The following is a 15,416-nucleotide window of genomic DNA, read 5'->3' on the forward strand; positions in this document are numbered from 1 at the left end:
TCCTGTCCCCCAGCCCGTAGCCAACTTGGTATCGCCTTCTACGTTCATCAATCCCCCCCGCACTCTTCGGTGTGGCCGCTCCCGCCACACCCCCCTGAAGCTGTTGCTCGCACGTCCTCTCAGTTCCTCCCCCTGTAGCTCGAGCCGCCCAGAGTATCTTCCAATGGCCGTGTTCCCCGCCCCACACACCCTCTCCGTTTCCTGAGGCTCCCCGGCCCTATTTTGGTACAGCCCGGCCACGCCCCCTCGCGGACGCTCTTGGTACGCGCCGCGCTCCCCCGCTCGCCGCAGTGGTTTGGCCGCGGCGACCCCTCTCCGGCGGCGCGTCCCCCGCGCGTGGTACAGCCCAGCCCGTCTCCCCCGAAGCCGCGCGCCCGCGCCCCTCAGTCGGTAGAGCCCGCAGCCCCCCGTGCGGCCCGTGGCAACCCCCAGCCCACTCGGCCCGCGCCCGCCATGGTCCGTCCGCGCCGCGCTCCGCACCGCTCCGGCGCTGGGGGCCCCCTCGGGGGTCGCGGTCGCCCCCCGCGGCCCCTCACGGTGCGCGCCGCCCGCTCGCGCTCCTGGCCGGCCAGCCCCCGCGGCCCGCAGCCGCCGCGGATCCGGGCCCGCTCGGCCCCTCCCATGGTGAGCCCCCCGCCTTTTTTCCAGAGCCTTCCACGGCCCCGCCCCCGCCGGCCCCTCCCCCGGGCTCGGGTCTTTGTCCACGGCCCCCTCCTCTCTGGGGTCTCCGTGTGGAGCCGGGTTCCCCCGTGGAGACCCCCCGGGTGGTATGCGCCGGGCTCTCCCCTTTGTTGCACGTTTGGGCTGGGGTGGCGGGGGTGGGGTACGGGGGCGGGGAGGGCTCAAATTACTGCTGACTCCGCGTCCCGATTTGAACGCGGGGTGGGGGGCGGGCGGGCGCCGTGTACGCTTGTTTTTCCAATTGGAAAGTTGGGTCTCTCTTCGGGCAGGAAATCTGGAAATGGGGGAGGGGGCTGAGGGGCCGCGGCGAGAGGGGCCCGCGTCTTTGCACTCGCGTGCTCAGGTGTTGCGCCTGGGGGTGTTCTTCTCCGGGCCCGCGCGCGTCCGCACGGCGCCCGTGGCGTGTGCGCCCAGGATTTGCACGCCCGCCCAGATGTGGGATGCCCTTACGGAGTGCAACAAGCCCAAACGTAAACATCTGGCTTTGCAGGTACATTAACTACACACACTTCCCCGGACCCGAAATACGCACGCAAAAATGTTCAGGCGTACCTAGAATAGTAAAACTGCACATCCTGACGTTTCACGCTTGCCCAGATGTGCGCTTTGCCCTAGGCTGGCTCTGGAGTTCGCTTCTTTCGTACACTGCCCCGTCCTGGGCATGGCATGCAGCTGGGGCAGCCCCACACAAGCCTTAGGCAGGCTTCGTCGGATCTTAAACTTAGATACCAAGTCTCTAAAGACCTCCCAAAAGTTACACGTACCCCTTTGCTCCACTGGCTCACCCCTCTGGTTCAGCAATCACACGTAGTTCAGAAGCGTTTCCTGGGTCTTTAAACGTGCATCCTAAGGAAACAGGCTTCCCTGTGTAGTAAACAATTCACATGTCAGAGGCACAGCCAGATTTTGCACACACTTGCCCAGCTGGGAGATTTCCTTTAGGATTGCCCTTAAGCCTAGTCCCTCACGCAGTCCTGCACTTTGATGTGCCCGCCTTGTTGTTGCAGGTAGACCTGAGCCTTTAGATAAGCGTTCCTGGTCTTTACATGCTAGACCAACACATCTTTCAGGTCCTGCATGGTCAGCTTGCCCTCCCAGACAAAGCAGTCTTTAAAACACATGCGCCTGCAGTTTACCTTGTGCTGGATCCTTAAGCCCATTCCCCGGGATCTGTAAAGGCCCTTCAGCTGTGTGCTCTAAGTACCTCTTCTCAGAGGTTCTGTGCCCCACCTGGTGTGACCTACAGACCCAGGGCTTCACGCCCATCCTGCATCTCAGACACAGTCTGGCCCTGGACGCCTACCAACACGTTCCTACAGCAAGATGCTCTCTGGTTTTCTTCCTGAGACCATTGCCCAAATTCCAGAATCACCTGCCCAGATGGAGGACTTGCTGGTTCAGGTTTTTTGTTTTTTTGTTTTTTTTTTACTTTTTAAGCCCTCACAAAATATAACTTTTCTTGTCTGTCCTTCTGGGACAAAAGACATCTGTGTGCTTTATAGGAAATGCAGAGGATACCCATTAGTAGTAAGATGAAAAGTAACAACTGTTACAGTTTCTTTTGCTGCTTGGATGGATTTAGGAGTGAGGTTTTCAGGGGTTTCTTGTTGCCAGCTTGTTCCAAAGCCTTCCCTTGTTTGCTTTGGGATGTTTTTGTTTTTTGTTTTTTTTTTAAAAGATAGCTGTTAGAGTGCCCTGTGAAGAGTAGAATGTGGAGCTTTCCTTGGCTTTATTGCTGGAACGTTCTTCTGGTGTTCTGCAAACGCTCTCGAGATGTTGTGTTTGAGATCCCTCCAGGTGTTACACTCCCTGTTCCAAAAGTCTCCCTGCCTCCCTGGATGGTTCTGTTTGCTTCGCTTTACCTTCTCCACCCCGAGGTCACCCTGGTGTGGTTGCAACACGAGGTCTGCAAGGGCAGGAGGGCCTGTGACCACCTGGAAGGGTTGGAGGGAGCTAGAGGGGGAGGGTCCAGACTTCCTCTTGAGGGCCATGCGGAGCTTTAGAAGAATTTTGAGCATGGGCGCGTTGGGGCAAACCAGTGTGCCAGGCAGCCAGTCACAGTCCGGGCTGGCCTGTGCCTTGTGGGAGCTTCGAGGGGGCCCTGGGCCCCCAGAGAGCTGGTTTCTGAGTTGGGTCAGGACAGAGGGACCAAGAATTGCTCAGGCCAGGGGCGTGAGTGGATGGTGTCTCCTGAAGGGGGTGGGATGGCATTCCAGGCCGAGAGCGCAGCTGGAGCAAGGTCTGGAGGGTGATGGGGACCAGTGTTGAAGTGACAAGTGGGATCTGGGGGGCTCGGGTTCTGGAGTAGTGGCAGGAAAAGGACGTGGAGGTCAGCTACTTGAGGTCTTAGCCCCTGGGACAGGGGGTTTGGATGTGGTCCCAGGAGTTTCTGAGCAGGGGATTTGGGTCCGAACGTTGGGATGTATGTTGGGAGGGGGCAGCCTGCCCTTGCGGGTCCCTCAGCCTCAGTTTCCCCGCTCCCCTCTGCTACAGCAAGGTGCTCGGGTCTTTGGCGCCTTGGGTCCCATCGGGCCCTCCTCGCCTGGGCTCGCCCTCGGGGGCCTGGCTGTAGGCGAGCACCGGCTCAGCAACAAGCTGCTGGCCTGGAGTGGCGTCCTTGAGTGGCAGGAGGTGAGCTGTGGCCAGTCCCCTTGTGAGTCCCCGTGGGGGCTGGGGGCTGGCCCTGCGGGTGGGGCAGGCCAGGGCATCTCGGTTGTGTCCAGTGACCCCTCCCGCTCCCGCGACAGAAGCGCAGACCCTACTCCGACTCCACGGCGAAGCTGAAGCGGGCCCTCCCCTGCCAGGCCTACGTGAACCAGGGCGAGAACCTGTGAGTAGCGGTGGGCGCGTGGGGGGGTGGGCGCGCGGGGGACGGCCGGGGGGACGGCGGGGCCTCCCCTGACCTCCGCCCCCCGCAGGGAGACCGACCAGTGGCCCCAGAAGCTGATCATGCAGCTCATCCCGCAGCAGCTGCTGGTAAGACCCGCCTCCGGCCCCCCGCGGCCCGCTCCCCGCAGCCCCCTGCCCCCCGGCACTGACCCAGAGGCCCTGTTGTTGCCCGCAGACCACCCTGGGCCCCCTGTTCCGCAACTCCCAGCTGGCTCAGTTCCACTTCACCAACAGAGACTGCGACTCTCTCAAGGGGCTCTGCCGCGTGATGGGCAACGGCTTCGTGAGTACAGCGGGAGGCAGGGGCCCCGGGGGCACGTTTTCTCTGTGGCCTCGGTGAGGGAGGGTCTCAGGTAGAGCAGGGCCCACAGGAGCGCCCCTGCCTCCGGCTCCTGGAGCTCGGCCAGCGCTCGTCGGGGATGCGAGTGAGTAGAGGGCCCCGCTGGGTCTCCGGGGACCCAGGAGCCTGTTGGGGACGCAGCACGTGACAGGGACCTACTGACGGAAGGCGGCGGGAATACTCTGTGATGCTCTGTGTGGGGCCCTCTCCTCCTCTGGCAAGTGGGGCTGACAGCGGGACTTTGCCCTCGGGCTGTCAGAAGTTTGCGGAAGGTGCTTGTGGCAGCGATTCGCCCGTGTGGCAAACGTCCTGTAGCCACGGGCTGGGGCGGCTGTGGGGCCGGGCAGCCGGGAAGCGAATCTCAGCGTGGTCTCTGCGGCCCCCACGGTCTGGGCCTCATCTGGACTCTGGTTTCAGCATAGGAGTCTGGCTGTGGAAGGGGACAGGTGCCAGTACGGGGGGGACATGCGATGAGAGCAGGTTGTCTGCCCAGGACACCACGGGACTCAGCTCTGGGGTCCTCTCTAGTCCCCGGTCCCTTTTGGGACCAGCACCCCACTTCCCACTACCATCCTCCTGTCTCCAGGTGCTGGGTGGGCCATGACCTGCAGTGTCCAGGCAGGTTCCCGTTCCGTTGGGCTGGACAGCCCAGGGGTTGTCTGGTGCGGGGGCTCTGGCCCGACGGGGCCCTCAGGCTGTAGGGAAGGCCGATGTCTGCCCGCTTCCTGTGCCACTTGGCACGTCTCACTGCTGGTCCTGCTCGTAGCTCTGGGAGGACTAGCTGCACACAGGTCCAGGAAGGTGGGGGACAAGCTCCCTGAGCAAGTGGCCCCTGGGTGACAAGAGATGGCAGGCTGGTAGCCTGGGCATTCTCCGAAGTGCACGCCCCTTCGTCCCGACAGCCCTGACGGAGGGCTCTGTCAGACTCCTGGTTTCCCAAGTCCCACCGAGGAGGCACTAGGATCTCACGTGACAGATGTTTATGTGGCGCTGACTGTGGAGGTTACTGTGAGGCCATTTTACAGACGGGAAAACTGAGGTCCAGGAACATGAGGCGACTGGTGTCAGGTCACACAGCTGGGAGGAAACAGAGCTGGGTTTGCGCCCAGGGCTTCCCTGGAGGCTGTTCTGGCCCGGTTAGCAAAGGCAGGTCCTGCTCTAAGGGACGGGACTGGCATCAGGGGGGACGTGGGTGGGAGAAGGTGCCCTCACAGGATCCTCACACCTCAGAGGTGACCCCAGACTCACGCTCAGAGGGGTGTCTGGCCCCTTGACAATGCGCTGGGGTCCCTGACGTCCTGTTCCCCTCCCCCAGGCGGGGTGTATGCTCTTCCCCCACATCTCCCCCTGCGAGGTGCGGGTGCTCATGCTCCTGTACTCGTCCAAGAAGAAGATCTTCATGGGCCTCATCCCCTACGACCAGAGCGGCTTCGTCAACGCCATCCGGCAGGTCATCACCACGCGCAAACAGGTGGGCTGGCAGCGGCCAGGCCAGGCCTCGGGTCCCCGGGCAGCGGGCACGTCAGTGAGGCTTGGAAGAGCACAGGGCGTCGTGGAGGGCGGTTCCCGCCAGGAGGGACGCCCGTGTGGAGCGGGGCAGGGACGTGGCTAGGCGGGCTTGTGGGGAGCGCTGCGTGTGGCCGGAAGGCTCTGGAGGGTGATGGCGTGTCCTAGCTCACCTGACCTACGAGTTACTTGTGAATACTATCTCCCTTCCCCCTAGTGTCCCTGTTTGTGCAACAAACTGTAGGGCTGTCCAGTTCTTAAGAGGCAGAGCCTGTGGGGTTGGTGCCCCAGGTTGAGCATCTGAGACTTGTTCCAGGGCATTCGGGAGCCATGGGAGGTCTGTGGGCAGGTGAAGGGTAGGACCAGCATCGGGGAGTCCTCTGGGGCTGTGGACAGACTGGGGGCTGAGGAGCCAGAACGGAGGCTGGGGCGAGGGTCTTTAAGGCGGGGCTGAGGTTTCCCAGAAGCCTCCTCTGGGGCGCTCCCGGGCACCAGCCCCCCTTTCCTGCTTCCGCAGGCAGTGGGCCCTGGTGGTGTCGCAGGCCCAGTTCAGATCGTCAACAACAAGTTCCTGGCATGGAGCGGCGTCATGGAGTGGCAAGAGGTGAGTCCTGGGGGGGACCTGGGTGACCTTGAGACCAGCACATCCTCACTGACTGGGGTGCCTCCCCACTCCTGATGTCATCCTCTTCCTCTCCCCAAAAGCCCAGGCCTGAGCCCAACAGTCGGTCCAAGAGGTGGCTGCCCTCGCACGTCTACGTGAACCAAGGGGAGATCCTGTGAGTATGGGGCAGGGTGAGGGGGGCAGAGGCAGGGTCCCGGTGAGACCCGGCTTCCTGACCCTCATCCCCTCCTGCCCCACAGGAGGACTGAGCAGTGGCCGAGGAAGCTGTACATGCAGCTCATCCCGCAGCAGCTGCTGGTGAGTGTGACGGGGGCCCTGGGCCTGCCACGCCTGTGCCACGGCCAGTGTAGACCTTGGGGCCACGGGCTGCTGGACGGAGACCGTTCTGGATCAAGAGACGGCATGTGCAAGGGCCCTGTGGCCGGTGGCTGGCCTGTGTGACAAGTGCAGGCAGGCAGGTGTGGAGAGCAGCTCCCGGGGGGCGGGGCCCCCCCCACAGGACCTGTCCGAGGTCGTAAGTAGGTGCCACCACTGTGTGGGGACCGCACGGAGGCAGGGTTTGTGCGTCACGGAGCTGCCCCGGCTTCCCCACAGACCACCCTGGTGCCGCTGTTCCGGAACTCTCGCCTGGTGCAGTTCCACTTCACCAAGGACTTGGAGACGCTGAAGAGCCTCTGCCGGATCATGGACAATGGCTTCGTGAGTGGGGCGCGGGCCGCTGGGCGGGCTGTAGGAGCTAGGAGGTGAGGGACAGCGACCGTTTCTCCGCACCAGCCGGGGGAGCGCTGTGGTGGCCCCGGTGACTGCAGGTTGGCCTTGTGCCTGGACGCCTGCTGGCTCCCAGTCCGCGGACTCTGCTGGGGATCTGCTGTCCTGATCGCATTTTACAGACGGGGAAACTGAGGCCCAGAGGCAGGCCCAGGGTTAACTCAGAGCCTGGAGGGGCTGATGCCACGGAGCGCGGACCCGCTGCTCCCAGGTCCTGCCGCCTTCCGCTCTCCTTGGGGACGGGGCGCTGCTGTCCCCTTGCCAGGCAGGGAGGTCTGTTTGCTTCCCGCGGGAGCTCTCAGAGCGCTGAATTATGTTCCAGTGGGTCTTGGCCTCAGTTTCTCCATCTGCGAGGTGAAGCGGGTTGTCCTCCGGGGCTCGTGGAAGCGCAGCTGTCGCTGCACCGGGCCAGTGTCCGTGCGGCGGCCGGTCCAGTCACAGCCGTGCGTGCGTGTCCCCCAGGGGAAGGCTGTGTGGTGGGCGTTAGGAGTCTGCCTTTGCGCAGGAGACCCTGCAGGCCCCCCACCCCCCCGGGCTCTGGGCTCCGCTGCGGGCGCGCTCGGGCAGGGCTTCCGCCGGGTCCCTCCGCCGCTCCGGGGCTGCGCGTGGGGGGCGTCTGTGCGTCTCGCGCGGCCACCGGGGGCCGCTGCCCGCTCCCGGGTGCCTCCGTGCAGCGGCCCGCGTGCGGGAGCCCCTGTGGCTCCGGGTGGGAGCGTCCGCGGCCCCGCCAGGCGCCGACCCCCCGCTCCGCGCCCGCCAGGCCGGCTGCGTGCACTTTTCCTACAAGGCGTCGTGCGAGGTGCGGGTGCTCATGCTCCTGTACTCGTCCGAGAAGAAGATCTTCATCGGCCTCATCCCCCACGACCAGAGCAACTTCGTCAACGGCATCCGGCGTGTCATTGCCAACCAGCAGCAGGTCCTGCAGCGGAACCTGGAGCAGGAACAGCAGCAGCGGGGGGTGAGGCGGTGGGCGGGGCTCCCCTCACCCCTGCCCCCGCCCCCCGGCCCATCCCCCTGCTGACGCCTCCTCCCCGCCTTCCTCCCCCACAGATGGGGGGGTAGTGGCCGCCCCCAGGCTGGGCCCCTCCAGGAGTCACAGACGAGGCCCCTGCCAAAACTGGTGAGTGGCACCCGGCTCGGGTGTGTCTGGGGTTTCAGAAGGGAGAGTGTGACCCTGGCCTTGAGATGAGAGCGGAGAGGCATGTCGTTCCCGCTGGTCCCAGGAGGTGCCGGAGCTGCGGTGTCCAGGCTGGTGGGGGGGGGGCACCCCAGGGGGCGCCGGGAGGCCCGGTCCAGCCCCTCTCACTCTCCTCCTGCCCCCAGGTCAGATGCTTCTGAGCAGGGGCCCCTGGGGATGGCAACTCTCCAGCGAGATGGAGGACTGCGGCCGGAGAGGTCTCCAAGGACGGTCCCCACCCCTGTACGTGTCCCCAATAAAGTCTTTTAAAAGCCTGTTGGCTATTAGGCTCCTGTCCAGATGCCTTCCCCCGGGGGGGGGGGGGGGGAGGCCGAGCCCAGCCCACCCCACCCCCAGGTTTGAGTCCTCCAGCTGCGGGGGACCCGGGAAGGTGTGTTTCTCAGATGTCCGAGGGAGGCCACTTCTGAGCTCACGGTCACCTGGGCCAGGAGGGACCAGCACACTTCGTGGCTGCTCAGTCCCCAGTCAGTCCCCAGCGGGCTGTGGCTGGTGGCCTGGCCGCAAACACTGCCTGGGACCCCCCGCCCCCGAGGTCAAGTGCAGGGTGCAGTTTCTCACTCACCAGCTGCGGGATCGAGCTCTCGTCCTCAGGGTCCCCTCACCCGTGCTCCTCGGCCGGCTGTGCAGCCGCAGGCGGGGAAGGGCCCCCCCCCCCCCAATTCCCTTGGGGCCCTGCAGCCCCGGCCCGTGCGTCCCAGCCCTGCCTGGGGCCTGGCCAGGGGGCTCGTCCTCGCCACCCTTGTTCCCAGCACAGTGCTGCCCAAGCTTAGAGAGAAACAGAATTTATTGGGGGGCGGGGGGGGGGTCGCTCAGCCCTCCGAGAACTGGCAGTAGAGCTGCTCGAGCCGAGGCTCCAGGTTCAGCCGGAACGGGATTTGCAGGAGCGCCGAGAATCCTTCCGCCAGAGTCGGGGCCTCGAACTGCTTCCTGGCACCAGGGGGTGATGGGGGGGGGGGATGTGAAACCCGGCCCGGGGCTGCCCAGTGCCCCCCCCCCCGGCCCCCGCAGCACTGCTCACCTGTACCCGTACATGACCACGTCGGACACGGGGGCGTGAGGGGAGCCCGTCATCTCCCGGAACTGCGGGGGGCGGGGGGACGCGGGGGTCAGGGGGGCGGGCCGGGAACTGGGGGGCCGGAGGGGAGCGCGGCGGCGGGGCTGCGGGCCAGCTCACCCGGTTGTTGTGCCGCGCCTGCTCCAGGGTGGCCGTGAAGAGGAAGCAGCGGCAGGGGACCCCCGCGTCCCGGGCACACTTAATGTACCTGTGGGGACAAGGAAGGGGCCAGGCTGGTAAGGGGCCCCGAGCCCCCGCCCCCCCTCCCGGGGCCACCCCCTGGGACCCCGGTACCTGGCCCGGCTCGGAGGGTCTGGGTTGGTGTTGTCGATCACGACCCGTTTCCTTTGCTTGAGAGCGGTCTCGCACATGGTCACACAACGCTGCCACGAGCCCAGCGTGTCCTGGGGGACACGGGGGAAGACCCCTGAGCGGGGGGTGGGGGGGGGGACAGGGATACAGCAGGACGGGGTGTGGGGAGACCCTGCAGGAGGGAGGACGGCAGAGATGCAAGGGAAGCAGAGAGCTGGGAGGAGCCCGCAATCTGGGGGGCGGGCAAAGGGGGGGAGGGGACAGGCAGGAAGGACCACCGGTGCCCCCTCCCCAGGCTCACCCTGTTCACGTGGACGTAGCCTGCCGACACGAGGTGCTTCTGGAGGAAGGTGGACTTGCCAGCTATGGAGCGGGGGGCAGGATCAGGGGCAGCCCCAGGACCCAGAGCCGGGAGGGGGTTCTGCAGGCCCGGGGTCAGGGTGTCTCACCCCCAGGAAATCCCACGGCGACCACCACTTCAGGGTCGGAGCTCAAGAGGGAGCTGGACTCAGGGAGGTAGAGCGGCCCCGAGGTGGAGACGGTTCTCTGGGAGGGGCGGGCACAACGAGTGTGACCCGCTCCTCATCCCCCCGCGCCCCCCACTCCCGCCCCGAGGGCCTCACCGGGTCAAAGGTGGGGAGCACGAAGCTGGCGACGGGCCACTTCAGAAAGAACTCCTCTGGTGTGGCGAAGGGCAGGCCGAGGTTGAGCGCAAACTGGGTGGGGGTCGGAGGGACACAGGTGTCAGACAAGGTGGGGACATGGCTCCCGGTGAGGAGGGGACAGGGCCCTCACCAGACGGTCTGCACAAGAGAAGTCTTTCTTCTTCCGCCCAGGGGCCCAGTTGGCTGGGCGTCCAGCTGCATCTGGACAGAAGACACACCCCCTTGTCCAACAGTGACCTTGGGGACAAGCTGCTGGCCCTGGGGGACCCACATACTCTCCCCACCCCTGGGTCCTTACCTCCCACGAAGACACTGTCCCCGATGGAGATGGGCACACCCTCGTTGGCCTGGGGAGGGACAGGTGACAAGACCGCAGGCAGTAAGGAGCCCACTCCCGCATCTGTTCCCCCAGAACACTAACGGGTGCCCCGGGCTGCTCGGCTCCATCCGTGCCCTGCGTTAGGCCTGACCTCTGGCCTTCTGTGCCCCAGCCCATCAGCACGTCCTGTTGGCTCTGCCGTCGGGCCCCTTCTCACCCCCCTTCAGTGCCACCACCTGGATCCTGGACTGTTCCATCCTGGCTGCCGGGCTCCTGGCTTCTGCCCTCACCCATCTGTTCCCCATGCGGCCACCAGAGGGCGCCAGTTCCTACTTCCGGAGATTCCTCTCCCCCCAACGCGCCTGAGCACCCTCTTTGCTCCCCCGCTGGGTAAAAGGGAAGGCCTTACCTGGCCCACCTGGTCTGACACCTGGCAGCTCTCTGACCTCACGCCCCACCCTCATCCCATCATCCACTCCGGTCCAGCCACCGAGGCCTCTTCATGGTCCCGGGACACACTAGTCACAGCCCTGCCTCAGGACCTTTACACTTGCTGCTACTCCCACCTAAACCACTCTTCCCAGCTACCCACATGGCTCCCTCCCTCACCAGCTTCAGATCTCCCAGGGCACCTGGGAAAGGCCTTACCTGACCACTGTAGGTAAACCCTGCCTTCCCTTGCTTCATCCCTCCCACTATTTTCCACCCCAGTCTGTGCGTCTATCGCCTGCGCCCTCACAGGTATGTGAGCGCCCCAGCAGGTCTGTCTTGTACACTAACCTTCAGTTCAAGAAGCTGTCGAGCTTCAGAACAAATGCACACACAAAAGAACGCATGAACGACTGATGTGTCACTCAACCACTCTGACCTCCAGGGTTGAAAAGCGCCGCCCTCGCGTACCAACAGAATGGGACAGGTGGAAACAGGAGGCAAAGACCAGGGGAGGAGATGGGAGGGAGAGAAAGGAGGAGGCCAAATACCAGAGATCTGCAGGGGGGAAGCTGGGCCGAGTGAGGGAAGAGGGGAGCCACGGGGAGACCGCCACTCACCTGCTCCTGCAGATGGTCCCACATGCCGATCACCGGCTTCCGGTACAAGCCGGCGTGTGTGGCCACCAGCACCTGTGGGCGGGAGTTACACCATCCTGGGCTCCTTCCCGGAATCCTTCAAGGGCTCATGGGTCCCAGGGATGCTACCCCACCCCTCACCAACCCAAAGAGAGCTCCCGGGGTCCCCGCCCCTCCCCCTCCCCGACTCTTCTGCCTTCTCCCTGGGTCTCTGTTCCCTCCTCCCTGTCCCTCACTCTATCTCCCTCCCTGCCTCTGTCTGGGTCCCCATCCCCCCACCTCCACAGCCCTCAGACTCCCTTGTAGCCACACCTGAAAGGGGAGCCCCAGCTTCTCCACCACAGCCTCCACCTTGGCCTTGAACTCCTCTGCCGGCAGCTTCCCACGCCCAATGGCCATCTGGTTGGTGAAGATCACCAGCTGGGGAGCACATGGATGTCACCTGGTGCCTTCCTCCCCAGGGCCCCAGTCTGCCCTGAGGCCTGGTGACCACGCACAAAAGCACACACACCTTGTAGCCCTCAGCATCCAGCTCCCGGAGCTTACGCGGAATCTCGAGGTACAAGATCCTAGGGCAGGTGGGAAAGTGGCAAGGTGACCTGGGGCCCCATGGGGGGCCCCCCACTCACCCCCTTCTTCTGCCTCTTCTCACCTCCAGTCGCTGGGGCCAGTGGGAAAGACCTTCCCAGAGCGTGTGGTGATGAGGGTCCCATCCAGATCAAAGCCGGCCACCTGACGTCAGCAAGAAAAGAGGAACAGCAACCCCATTACGCCTCCAATCCCTGGACTCACAGGCTGCATCACATCACCCCTGCAAGGTAGAGACGTTACCACTCGCTTGTCACCCAAGGGGAAACTGAGTCACAGAGAGCCCACACATCTTACGTAAGGGCAAGGCATGGCAAGGATGGGTCCCCGCCGGGGCGCCTCAGTCGTTAAGCGTCTGACTTCGGCTCAGGTCGTGATCCCAGGGTCCTGGGATCGAGCCCCGCATCGGGCTCCCTGCTCCGCGGGAAGCCTGCTTCTCCCTCTCCCACTCCCCCTGCTTGTGTTCCCTCTCTCACTATGTCTCTGTCAAATAAACGAATAAAGTCTTAAAAAAAAAAAAAAAAGATGGGTCCCCGCCACCTGAGTGCAAAGCCTAAAAGCTTCACTCTACCGTCTCCTATTCCTCCTAAGCCCCTGGGTCTGGCAGTTTTAAAATGGGGTTCATATCCTACTCACCACCTCCCCTGGCCTTCACCTCAGAAAGCTAACTGTGAAAATAAACACAGGAGTGAAGTTGTTTGGGTGCTAACCACACGTCGGGAGTGTGCCACATGCTTTTCACGGGTTCATCATTTTACTGGTGAGACCAGTGGGGCCTGGAGCAGGTGGAGTGATGGCATGTGAGCTCGGGTCTCCGGAGCCCTGCTCCAGGGGTGGTGGTCACTGCTGGGGTTCCGGTGGGTCAGGCAGGCGCGGACATACATCGATTCCCCCAAGGCTTACAACAACCCCTGAATTTGTCATCAGGTCCACTTCTCAAAAAAGTGGAGGCTAAGAGAGGTTGAGGAACCTGCGCGGGGGGTCCCCAGTCTGTGTGGCTCCCTCGGCTTGGCCCTCACCTTGCTGCGGGGCTTCACCCCAGGTGCAGTAAACACTAGCAGCTTCTCGAACTTCTCCCAGCCGGGGGAGGACTTCCGCATCCGCTTTTTCTGCGGCTCAACATCCTCTGCCACGTCTGGAGCCACCGGAGGGGTGCCGGGCGGAGTGTCTTGCTGGGATTCAGGCGTGCAGACCTCTTCCCAGCGCAGCGTTAGTGGGTGGAGGCCGTTGACCAAATACAGTGTGTCCCCCACCCTCAGAGAACCTTCTGACCCAGGAGTCAGCTCCTGGGTCCCAGCAGTTGAGGGGTTAATTCCCAGCTGCAAAGGGAGAGGGAGGAGTTGGGATTGGCTGCGTCCCCCACCCATAACCTCCTCTAATTAAAGACCACCTGGAAGGACTTCCCTTCCCCACCTGCCAATCAGACCTGTAAGCCCCGCCTCTTCACTGTGTACCACCAATCAGGGATGTGGAAAAGTTACAGGCGTCCAGTCTCATCCAGTTTTAAATGTGGATGGATACCCGTTGAAGCGGCAGTCCCGCGGCTCTTCTCTACTGGCCACACCCTCTTCCCTCCAAACCCGGTTTTTCCAATGGGCCTGGTCCCTGCTGGGCTGCCATTCCTCCCCAACGCCACCCCCAGGCCTTGCTGAGGAACTGGTACCTGTTTCACTGCCACGGTCTTGGACCCCGGGTCTGCGACCAGCTCCACTGAGGGTTGAGAGGGTGGAGTCAGAATGTGCATCATTGTGCGACTGCCTTCCCCCCCACTGGGGAGCATGGCCAGCTTCAGGCCACATGATGGGGACAATACAACCCATTCGGGAGGAGAAAGCAGTTTATTCCTAAACGGGACCCGCTGTCTCCTTTACAGGCAGTAGTCAGATAAGAGGCTTTGGGGTCGCCTGGGACGCAGGCCCACCCCTAGGGGCAGGGCGGGCATTTTTCCGTATAGAACTGGCTTCTCCTTAATGACGCGTGTGGCTAGAGGCAGGTCCTCGGCTTCGCCCGTTACCACCCAGCCCTGCTCAGCAACAGGTATTTTTCACCACAGGATCGGCTCCCGCCTTGGCAAGGGTCGTGACCTGATTCAAACCTTCACGGTGGCCTGACAACTCGTCTCGGGATTGGCTCCCTCCCCTCCCCACTAAGGGGTCTGGCCAGTTCCAGATGGGACACAGCATTTCTCTTCCTATGCTCCCCAGCGGGCACCTACCAACTTCAGGACTAGCTACACCACGCAATCCCGCCCGGTGGCCAAGCAGCTCCCTTACTGGACTGGCTGTCCACCTTGCCCCAACACCGTGTTCCCGCTCCAGCAGCGGGCCACACCCCCTACTGCTCCGGCCCCGCCCACCTTGGTTTCTGGAGCACTTCCGGTCGGTAACCTGGGTCAAGGGTCCCCGGCCCAGGACAAGGACTTGCCCGTCCGAGGGCAGGAAGATGGGGGGCGCGCCCCCAGGGGGACTCTCCAGCCACAGGCGGCCCTGGGCCTCCACCTCGGCCATCCCGGGCACCAGCCTAAGGGGAGGTAGGTAAACAGGCTTGAGGGGCAGGTCGTCCTCAAATTGCTACAGGAAGTCCCGCCTCCTCCCCCCCCCGCGACCAGGAATTTCCCTTCTTCCGCTGAAGGCTCCGGAAATCCCACCCTCTCGCCGGCCGCCGGCTCGCGCCGTTTCCCAGGCGACGACGCCTCGCTCAGTCCCGCGGCGAGCCCGGACCCCAACGTTCCAGGGCAAAGGCCAAGAACCTCACGCGCACCCCCGGCTCGGCCCCACGCTCACCGTGCCCGACCGGGGCTCACTTGCCACTTGCGACCAGGGAATTCCTGCCCGAGGCTCTCTGCCCGCAACTCCGCCGGCTGCTTTCTCTGTTCCTCGGCGGACGGAAATGACTCGCCCTATGGAAGGGGGCAGGGCCTTGGCTCCTCCCACGACAGAAGCCCCGCCCCCTCCCAGACCGGGGCTCCTTCGGTCCCTCGGCTGCTCTGACCTTCATCTCTCCTGCAGCAATGGGAGGCTCCGACCAGTAGGGGGGGAGGGTGGGTCCTCTGTTCACAGATTTTATTCCCTTAGTTACAGAGGGAGAAACTTCTTTTCCATTTGATGATCGTCAGTCCAAGAAGTCTCCACCCCCGACAGCAGCCCTGTCCCTCAATACTGCAGTTTTCTCTTTAAAGAGGGTATAATCGTTTCCATTTCATGGGGTTCCTAGGATGATTAAAGGAGTTAGTAGGTGTAAATAACTTTATAAAAGTATTTGGCTGTGGAGGGGGCGCCTGGGTGGCTCAGTCGTTAAGCCGTCTGCCTTTGGCTCTGGGATCCAGCCCCGCATCGAGTTCCCTGCTCCCTGGGAAGCCTGCTTCTCCCACTGCCCCCTGCTTGTGTTCCCTCTCTCGCTGTGTC

General features: G+C 63.5%; 2 protein-coding genes across 3 annotated transcripts; one reads left to right on the plus strand and one right to left on the minus strand.

Annotated features, from left to right (window-relative positions):
* Window positions 1-249: 249 nt before the first annotated feature.
* Window positions 250-8,261, plus strand: PTOV1 (PTOV1 extended AT-hook containing adaptor protein). The gene is made up of 13 exons (XM_036068180.2): window positions 250-624; window positions 3,175-3,312; window positions 3,429-3,511; window positions 3,600-3,657; window positions 3,746-3,853; window positions 5,226-5,381; window positions 5,934-6,020; window positions 6,122-6,195; window positions 6,281-6,338; window positions 6,636-6,740; window positions 7,570-7,767; window positions 7,860-7,929; window positions 8,133-8,261. Exons 1-12 carry the CDS (start codon window positions 454-456, stop codon window positions 7,869-7,871), a joined length of 1,248 nt encoding a protein of 415 aa, XP_035924073.1. The 5' UTR covers window positions 250-453; the 3' UTR covers window positions 7,872-7,929; window positions 8,133-8,261.
* Window positions 8,262-8,773: 512 nt separating this feature from the next.
* PNKP (polynucleotide kinase 3'-phosphatase) lies at window positions 8,774-14,936 on the minus strand. 2 transcript variants are annotated; one of them, XM_036068179.2, is made up of 17 exons: window positions 14,796-14,936; window positions 14,369-14,532; window positions 13,676-13,722; window positions 13,032-13,331; window positions 12,077-12,156; window positions 11,936-11,993; window positions 11,737-11,844; window positions 11,407-11,478; window positions 10,337-10,385; window positions 10,169-10,239; window positions 9,997-10,089; window positions 9,823-9,919; window positions 9,675-9,736; window positions 9,356-9,465; window positions 9,182-9,269; window positions 9,026-9,087; window positions 8,774-8,934 (listed from the first exon to the last, which is right to left on the minus strand). In XM_036068179.2, the coding sequence occupies exons 2-17, from the start codon at window positions 14,517-14,519 to the stop codon at window positions 8,817-8,819; spliced, it is 1,566 nt and encodes a 521-aa protein (XP_035924072.2). In that variant the 5' UTR covers window positions 14,520-14,532; window positions 14,796-14,936; the 3' UTR covers window positions 8,774-8,816. The 2 variants fall into 2 exon arrangements, with proteins under 2 accessions (XP_035924072.2, XP_077919373.1); XM_078063247.1 differs by lacking the exon at window positions 9,026-9,087.
* Window positions 14,937-15,416: the final 480 nt, after the last annotated feature.

This window comes from Halichoerus grypus, chromosome 15 (genome assembly GCF_964656455.1).
Source record: "Halichoerus grypus chromosome 15, mHalGry1.hap1.1, whole genome shotgun sequence".
Classification (NCBI taxonomy): domain Eukaryota; kingdom Metazoa; phylum Chordata; class Mammalia; order Carnivora; family Phocidae; genus Halichoerus; species Halichoerus grypus.